At 35.1% G+C, this 9261-nt stretch overlaps 2 protein-coding genes across 3 annotated transcripts in view; both read left to right on the forward strand.

Moving 5' to 3' along the window:
• On the forward strand, nucleotides 3732–5953 carry LOC107626490 (29 kDa ribonucleoprotein A, chloroplastic). 2 transcript variants are annotated; one of them, XM_016329383.2, is made up of 5 exons: nucleotides 3732–4192; nucleotides 4418–4519; nucleotides 4920–5222; nucleotides 5392–5496; nucleotides 5642–5953. In XM_016329383.2, exons 1-4 carry the CDS (start codon nucleotides 3854–3856, stop codon nucleotides 5452–5454), a joined length of 807 nt encoding a protein of 268 aa, XP_016184869.1. In that variant the 5' UTR covers nucleotides 3732–3853; the 3' UTR covers nucleotides 5455–5496; nucleotides 5642–5953. The 2 variants fall into 2 exon arrangements, with proteins under 2 accessions (XP_016184869.1, XP_016184868.1); XM_016329382.2 differs by having other exon boundaries at nucleotides 5638–5951.
• The window catches only part of LOC107628085 (protein CNGC15a-like), a 4667-nt gene continuing 1485 nt past the window's right edge, over nucleotides 6080–9261 (forward strand). Inside the window, 6 exon segments of the mRNA XM_021116767.1 lie at nucleotides 6080–7530; nucleotides 7616–8156; nucleotides 8245–8457; nucleotides 8530–8822; nucleotides 8900–9011; nucleotides 9096–9260. Of these exon segments, the coding sequence (XP_020972426.1) occupies nucleotides 7496–7530; nucleotides 7616–8156; nucleotides 8245–8457; nucleotides 8530–8822; nucleotides 8900–9011; nucleotides 9096–9260 (1359 nt within the window). The 5' untranslated portion in view covers nucleotides 6080–7495.

Here is a 9261-nt window from a genome sequence, read left to right on the forward strand (position 1 = left end):
TTTTAGTAAAAGCTAGGTAGAAGTGAATTGATTGGATTTGGAGTATAAACTATAAAGAATGTCATCTAATTAAAAGAAAACTAAATTAAATATTCTTTCACTAATGTCAGATACTCATATGTCATGAGCATTTCTTTTACCCGGACACCTCCTTATCATGGACACCCAGCAGAACTTTAGTTTAATTTGTAGGAATCAACTTCCTCCATTTCTAGTTAAAAAAACTTGAAGTAATAAGAACACCTAAAAATATTTTCTGTTAACTACCTTATTTAGTAACAAGTCTTAGGATAAAAGGAGTAGGCCAAAACATCACATTATAATCATTGGACAATGGACTCCTTCTTCAAAATGGTTTTACACTGTAAAAGAATCTCAAACCACCTCTTTAAAGGACTTTTTTTGTGTGTGAAACTTAGAAACTTATGTCCAACTTTTTCTCTCCTCAAATTTCTCTTATTGTTCTTCATATTATTTGTAGCCAGATTATAGTAGAGTAGATATATCAGTTTGACAGCATGTGTGGTGGGAATCCATGCTTGTAATAGCAGGTGTCTACTAGGTGACCATTCTTGCCACAGTGAGAGCATACTTTTGGTGTCCCTCGGCCATGTCCTTTACCTCTGCCCCCACGACTCCTACCTCTTCCTCTAATTGAACTACTTCCATTGGTCTGATAAGTCCCAAATGCATTCGTATTGACAGCATTTGCCATCATTCTTTCTTCAGGGTCCAGTGAGTGCATCAATTGTCTCTCTTGCTGTAAAAGCGAGGAGAAGGCTGCTGCTACAGTTGGTAAGGGTGTTACAAGCATGAGTTGGGAGCGTACATTCGCATATTGGTCGTTCAATCCTCGAAGGAACCTAATTACATGGGACTGCTCTCTGTACTCTTTAATCATTTCAAGATTCTTTCCACATTCCCAGTTCTATCTTTTATCAATTTCCAACCATATTTTAAATTGTCATGACTGGATTTTGGATACAGAAGCTAGTGCTCATGTGTCATTCTCACTCGATTTCTTTCAATCTGTTAAAACAATAAAACATGTTCAAGTCATAATGCCAAATGGTTCTAAAGTTGTCACAACCGTTTGTGGGACAATTTTCTTCTCAGCAAGCTTCTACTTGACTGATGTCTTATATATTCCTACTTTCAAGTATAATCTCATTTCAATTTCAAAAGCAGCTGATATACTTTCTTGTTTCTTTTTGTTCAATGCACATGATTGTGAGATTCAGGAGCGACTTAGCTTAAAGACGATTGGAGTTGCTGATCAAAAGGGGGATTGTATACAATGCGGATCAAACTTGTTTTGGCAACAGCACCAGAATTGATGCATACAATAAAAGATGATGTAGCTAAATCTGTGACTCCTGTACACACACACAATATCATTCATACATTAGATTATGCAACACTTTGGCATCATCGTTTAGGACATATCTCATGTAATAAGATATAACAAATGAAAGTTGCATATCCATTCATTACATATCATAGTAGTGATGTACCATGTTCTTCACGCTCACTGCACCATGAGCAAACTCTGTTCAGTTGCAGAGTGTGGTGGTGAGGCAGAGGAGTTGCTCCACGCAAGAGAGGGAGACTCAGAAAATGTGAGATAGCAAAGAGAGGCAAAAAGTATGATTTCATTATTGCAAACTGATATATATACACTCAATGTGAGCCACACATTTGATAACTGCCTGACTAAATTCTTTACTCTACTCTAACTAATTCTAATGTTAATTTACTAAGTGGAACAGCTTGTTATACATGCTGTCAAACTGATATATCTACTCTACTATAATTTGACTACATTATTCATCAATTTCACAAGTAAAATGAGCATTCGGGTGTTCCACGAAAATACCCTACAGCAAGATTAATTAATCCTTATCCATTCTAAAAAGTTCATTCATCCTTTTGTGATATTAGTGGAGATCTCAACACTTATTCTTCACCTCTATTCCTTATTATTAATTCTTGTATTGCTTATTTGTTATTAATAAAAATATTTTTTTATAAATTTACTTATTTTAAATCTCATCTTAATCATTTTTCACTTAATCTATTTTTAAGAGAACGCACCCGAATCACAAATAATTTAAAAGCCACTTACATCAGAAACAAATAATTAAAACTTACAAATAATGTATCCACTGATGCATTTTAACTACAATATTTATTTAGAGCAAAGGGTTTTAAAATATTCGAAGATTATCACCATTCATAAAATAGTGGAATTGTAATTAACTAAGCACCTACCAGTGATCCTGTATATATATATATATGTTGTCAAAGCACCGATTACCTACCATGACTCAGTTCTATATTATACAGTATCAACCATATGCGTTAATATTTTATTATGCACACACAAATAATTAACGTTAAAGAAAATAATAATATTTAATTTAACTGGTCAACGTTGAGTTAGGCACTAAAGTTTTTTTTAACTTTGAAAGGCCTAGCACCTAATTCAAGAGGGCTCTTGCATGATGGTTTAGTAGTAGACGTGAGCATGCATTATTCTTTTTTAATTTCCTTTTAGAGCAATTTTTCTTTCTTTCTTTCTTTCTTTTTTAAACACGTGATTATTTCACTAGTAGTATAAAACACCAAAACCAATATTATTTAATTTCTTAAAAAGAAAATTGAATAGCAACAAACAACTGAACAAGTCGACTTTTTTATGCCTCCCGTTAAAAAGATATTTTATTTATGGGCCACTAGTGGGCTTGAAATGAAGAGGCTTTGATTGGCATATTATATGTGAAGATTGTGAGGCCACACAAACTATTGAAAATGGACTCCTAGTTAATTAGTTCAAGTTCTCCAATATTTATTTTGTTTGTAAGTGTGAGTTAGAGTCCAATAATAGGCTCCAAATAATGATAATTTAGAATTTAAATGAAATAATATAGACATTATTTAATCATTATTCATTGCATATGTTTTAGCAAAAGGAAAAACACTCGAATGATTTTTAAAGATTTTTATAAAGACAACTTATTAATGAAGTGTGAAAGGATATACCAAATAATTCTAGAGGTTATGAATTTGTCACGTATGTACTTTGTTATCAATCAAACATGTATAATCTTTATAATTTTCTTTCACTTTCATAATCATTACTCAACTAACACCAACTTGGTAACAGAAAAGAATAAAGAAAATCCAGCTTTTGTTTGGTCATTCAAGGCAGAAACCAACAAAAATTGCAGTGCACAATTGCCCACTTGGACTCATAATTTGAACTTGGATCTATCTTAGGTCCTTCGGCCCACAACAAAAATATCTCCTCACAACATTTCACCCATGCATAGCTACAAGAATTATTATAAAATACTCTTTTTTTATTTTAAGTTTTACATAAATGATAAGTTGATTATTTTGTTGCATTAAGTTTAACGTTTAACTATTTTGATAATTAATTATTTTATTAAAAATTATAAAATAATATGTATAAATATATATATAAATACGTAAAATTTTACTTAATATTTGATTTTTAGTATTGAGAAAATAATTTTTAAGAGAAACTGCCATTTTTAAATTATTTTGTGAAAAATTGAATGTTTTAATAGAAAACAATTAAATAAAACAAAAAAAAAATGTGAATAAAAGGTCAAATTGGTAAAATAGGTTACCCTAACCTAAAGAGGAACCAAGTAACCTTACCTTATCTGAAGAAGTGAGAGTGTGAGATATTTTGCCTTGTGTTGGATAAATATCTGAGCCTCACTCCGTTATTATTATTTCATTTCATAAACCCTCTCATTCTCTCTTCTCTGCACTTGTTCTCCTTCTTATCTTATCCGTTTCATAAACCTCAGTCTCAGCCACAATGTCTACCTCTGCAGCTTCTCTTGCTCTTCCAACCCTATCACTTCGAACCCGACAACCCCTCTCTTCTTCTCCTCCACAATGCTTCGCTTCTTTTTCCTTCAACCCCGCCAAATCCGCTTCCATTTCCACCACTTTCCTTCCTCTTCGTCCAATCAGGTTCGTTTCAAATGTCGCTCTTTCCTCCCAATTCGACCAGGACGAGGAGATTCTCAGCGATGGAGATGACCGCAGCTTCTCCCCTGACCTCAAGCTCTTCGTTGGCAACCTTCCTTTCAGTGTTGACAGCGCCCAACTCGCTGAGCTCTTTGAAAGTGCTGGTACCGTTGAAGTCGTTGAGGTGCGTCTTTTTTCTTTTTCTTTCTTTCAAGTTTGGTTTTTTATCATTGATTTTGCTACCCTCTGAGGAAACCTTTGTGGAAGGATTGGTTTTGGGATTTCCCCGTTTGTTTTCATGGAAATTATTTAAACTTGTTATTCTAGGGTTAGCGAATTGAATTGCATACACAGTTTTTTTCTTTTTTTGGGTTGGGTGTTCTGAATGAAATTGTTTGCTTTTTGGCAGGTGATTTATGATAAGATGAGTGGAAGAAGCAGGGGCTTTGGTTTTGTGACCATGTCTTCGATTGAGGAAGCTGAAGCTGCTAAACAACAATTCGATGGCTATGTAAGTTGGTGGTGTTCTGTTTGATGATAATACATCTTACTGTTTCTGTTTCTTTCTTTCTGATTATTACATCTTTTATTCTGTGAAGTTATCTATGTTAAAATTTGACAGTGCTATGTGAATATGTCTTTTGAGTTTTGCTCTTTGAAATATCAATGTGTTTATTATGAGAAATGTTCCTTGAATGTACCATTCATCCATCATTGGATAGGATAAGGTTCGAGTTTTCCATAAGTTGGAGTGCGCACCCTATCCAATGGTAGATGGGTGGTATGTCAATAACTGCTATGTTCAAATTGCACTATTTGTTAATGGAGTATTGTATACTATGGTGTCCCTTTGTGACCATTTTGTTTATTAGTTATTAATGTCTAAGATAAGTGTTGCTGGAAATTTGTAGGAGCTAGATGGGAGGGCACTGAGAGTGAATTCTGGACCACCTCCTGCTAAGAATGAGGGTTCCCGTTTCAGATCTCCTTCTAGGGGTGGTTTCTCTTCAGACAATGGAAACCGTGTTCATGTTGGTAATCTTGCTTGGGGTGTCGACCACTTAGCACTTGAGAACTTGTTTCGTGAACAAGGAAAAGTTTTGGAGGCCAAGGTAATCTATGACAGGGAAAGTGGAAGATCAAGAGGCTTCGGATTTGTGACTTACAGCAGCCCTGAAGAGGTCAACAGTGCTATTGAATCCCTAGATGGCGCGGTAAGCACACGAATCTACTCCTAGTATCCTGTTTGCTAATCACAAATAACAATTTAATGGGTTTGAACTTGTCTATTTGTATATGTTACATTGTAAGTGTAATGGGTTGCCGTGGCATCTAGTTTCCATCATACCATTGTTTGATTATTTTGATGTCATTTGGTTGCAGGACTTGAATGGCAGAGCTATTAGAGTTTCTTTAGCAGATTCTAAGCCAAAGCGCCCGTTTTGAGGATTCAACGTGTCATCTATGCCTGATCAAGAGTAGAATTCGGTACTATTTTATAAACCTATTCAATTTATGTTGTGAATTCAATTGGAAAAACACCATGTAATTCTGGTCTTCACCACAATTCATTTCCTCACTGAATCCATACATTGAGTTTTTAGTAATCCTCTACTAACTCATTGACAGGTAGATTGGAAGCTAAGTGGATGCAACTCATCCGTGTTTGCGAGAAGAAAATGAACTCCGTACATTGCGGCTGCATCCAACGAGTAGGAGCAACATCTGAGAGGCTTTCTTCCTGTGGAGAAGAGCATATAAGTGTCTCTTTAAGAGTTTGATGTATGCTTCAAAGTTGCTGGTTGTGATTGGAAACTAAATTATAGACCTTGTTTCACCACTTTTTTGTCATAGTAGTAGATAACTCAATATTATTGGTTATTTTCATTTGTCAATGTGCCTGGAAAATTATTTTTCAGCAGCAAATGTTCTAGCTGTTTTGCTTCTTTTTTTTTCCCTGTTTAAGTTGAGATAGAATTATGAGATTTGTGATGGAATATTACGAACCACGGGCAAGTTAATGTTAAAATTGAATGATTAAAATCTAAATAATGAGGTGTGGTATGTAGCCTAATATATATATATTAAAAGTGGTAGTTTGTAAACAAAGCCGTAGCATGGGGAGTAGTTGAGGTGAATGGTACAAATTACAATACATGCACGAGCTTCATCTTATCTTTAATGCTGCCGCTGCCAGTCTTCCATTCAGAGTCACGGTATTGCCTAAATGATTAATCATATTTGGAAGAACCATATTGTCTCTAATAAAATTAGGTAAACACAATTCTTCTTTTTCTTTTTTTCCTGTTTAGTCTTCAACTTTAGTCATTACAACATTACAAACATAAGCATATTTACAAGTAACATTTTGAAGGGTTCTTATTCAATACTTGATTTTAACAAAGTTTCAAATCCGGGTGTGGTTGCTAAGGAGGCAAATAAGTTGCTACTGTGTCAAGACCTCGACCACAACACAATTCTTCAATCTAGATGATCAGTCAATTTTTTTTTCTAAAGCCACTTGTGCACGGAAAAAAGCACTAATTATGTATGTGATTTGAACCAATACTAAATTCCTATTTGTCAATATTGTTTAGGTTAATCTCAAGTATTAATTAACCCATAACTGTCCTAACTCCCAAGTCCTAAGAGTGGTAGAAGCAGTTGAGAGGATGGTAGATGATTTTGCTTGCAGCTTGGCATTAACAGTTACCACCATTAATAATTATACATGACTATGGCTATGCAGTTTATTTGCCAAAAGAAGAAAGAATGAGAATTGCATGCTTCATTACCCATTATTCTAGCTGCTCTTTCTCACTCTCCTGTTATTCTATCTTTTTTTTTTAATGTGCTTCTTTTCAGTGATACAATTCTCCATACTGCACCATAAACCTTTTGCATGCCTATATAAGTATATATATAACTCCAGAAGTAGTGTACCAGGAAAGTTCTTTTGTGGCTATCCATCTGTCATCACTCAATTTCACTTAAGTTTCATTTTCTTCACTATCTCTAATTTTATTTATTTTTTATCTCCAAAACAAGAAAAAGTAACTACATCATAAAAATTTGACAAAGTATTTACCTGTGCATTGAATAACTTAGCACAATACTCCTCTTTTATTTTGGCACCGGCTGTGTAAAACTTTGCCATAAAGTTTAAGATAGGCAGAGTCAAGGGCAAAAAAAAAAAGGTTAGCTATAGGGAAGACTTCAATTCCAACCAAAGCTTTTGGCAGTTCCAAATTCACAGGTTTTGCCTGTTAAAAGATACTGTATTTTATAGCTTATGACACTATATGAGTTGTTCTACCTTTTTAGTCACATGATTTTTGTGGGGGGATATGGCAAGGTAAATTTTGACTACATGTTTTATGTGGTTGAGATCTTAACCGAATATCTTTTCAGTAGCTAATAACTCTGTATAAATGGTGATTTCTCATGGGGTGAAGATCACATATTTGAAGTAGAGAAGAAGAGAACTATGGCTTCTGGTGGTAGATCAAGATCTTCTGTAAGGTTTGCATGTTCTATACCTTTTTTCTAATCAGTGTATCTTGGGAACTATGAGTAGCTTCATGAGTTTGATAACATGTGGTTGCAGGTTTCATGATGATGTTGAGACAGAGAAGTTAACAGAAAGCAAGGAAAAGAGCCACTTATCAATGCATGGCTATAACAAGATAATGAGCGGAAAAGAGAATGATAGGAAGGATGCAACAAGAGGAAAGTGCTTGGAAAGAAGAAGAGAACTATCTAGAGTGTTCTCAGAGGATTATGATGCAGAAGAGATTCTGATATTGGATCCAAGGGGTCCAAGAGTGAATAGATGGAACAGGATTTTCTTAGTAGCATGCTTGATTTCATTGTTTGTGGATCCTTTGTTCTTTTACTTGCCAGTGGCCAAGAAAGAAATGTGCATTGACATGTCTATTGGTCTTGAAGTTTCCCTCACCATAATCCGGTCCATAGTTGATGCATTTTACATTATTCAGATTTATGTAAGGTTTCAAACTGCTTATGTGGCGCCTTCTTCGCGTGTTTCTGGTAGAGGAGAGCTTATCATAGACTCCTCCAAGATTGCATCACAGTATATGCATAAGGACTTTTGGATTGATCTACTGGCTGCACAGCCTCTTCCACAGGTATGCTGTTGAATTATTAAGACCATCATAATCCTCTTGTGTTTCTTCTGCTGCTACAGCTTACAATTTCGTATAAATAAAATGCTAGGTGGTTATTTGGACCGTAATTCCAAATCTAGAGGGGTCACAAATGTTTGCTTCAAGGCATGTTCTGAGCATGGTTACCATTTTTCAGTACCTCTTGAGGCTATATCTGATTTATCCACTCTCATATGAAATCATCAAGACTAAAGGGGTAATGATGGAGAAAGCTTGGGCTGGTGCAGCATATAATCTTATGCTCTATATGCTAGCAAGTCATGTGAGTAACCCATTCAAATTCATATAATATTGCGATTTCGGGGTTTTGTTCTTAACAATATGTGTTGAAAAGGTTTTAGGATCATGCTGGTATCTGCTATCAATTGAAAGGCAAGATGAGTGTTGGAAGAAAGTTTGTAGTCTTGAGTACCGAAATTGCAAGTACCATTATCTTGAATGTGAGAGCATAGGGGACCTAAGTAGGACTTCATGGCTCAAATCAAGCAATATCTCAAGCCTTTGTGATCAGGACAGTGATTTCTTTCAGTTTGGTATTTTTGCTGATGCTCTTTCTTTGGAAGTTACAGCCTCAGAATTCTTCAGCAAATACTATTATTGTCTTTGGTGGGGACTGAGAAATCTTAGGTAACTCAATTTGTTGATTATTATAAAGTGATAAATGAAAATCATGTTCTAACACTATTCCTATGTCAAATTTTCAGCTCTTTAGGACAGAATCTCTTGACAAGCACGCAAGTGACAGAGATAAATTTTGCTGTGATTGTTGCAATTCTTGGATTGGTGCTGTTTGCATTGCTCATAGGCAATATGCAAGTAATTAAATCTATGATTATTTCTATTGGATTAGAATAGAAATAGATTTGAGTGTGGATAATAGATTGTTGTGTTTCTAAATAGACATATTTGCAATCAACAACGATGAGACTAGAAGAATGGAGAATAAGGAGAACAGATACAGAAAGATGGATGCACCATAGGCAACTCCCTCGGCATCTGAAGCAAAATGTGAGAAGGTATGACCAATTGAGATGGGTTGCCACTCGTGGTGTTGATGAAGAGGCCA

This window comes from Arachis ipaensis, chromosome B02 (assembly GCF_000816755.2).
Source record: "Arachis ipaensis cultivar K30076 chromosome B02, Araip1.1, whole genome shotgun sequence".
Classification (NCBI taxonomy): domain Eukaryota; kingdom Viridiplantae; phylum Streptophyta; class Magnoliopsida; order Fabales; family Fabaceae; genus Arachis; species Arachis ipaensis.

What these genes read in the sequence shown, in the direction of transcription:
- LOC107626490 (XM_016329383.2), top strand. Translation starts at nt 3,854, where the DNA reads ATGTCTACCTCTGCAGCTTCTCTTGCTCTTCCAACCCTATCACTTCGA. An exon ending in AACAACAATTCGATGGCTAT is followed by an intron (nt 4,520 to 4,919) that starts GTAAGTTGGTGG and finishes GGAAATTTGTAG; the next exon opens with GAGCTAGATGGGAGGGCACT. An exon ending in TTGAATCCCTAGATGGCGCG is followed by an intron (nt 5,223 to 5,391) that starts GTAAGCACACGA and finishes ATTTGGTTGCAG; the next exon opens with GACTTGAATGGCAGAGCTAT.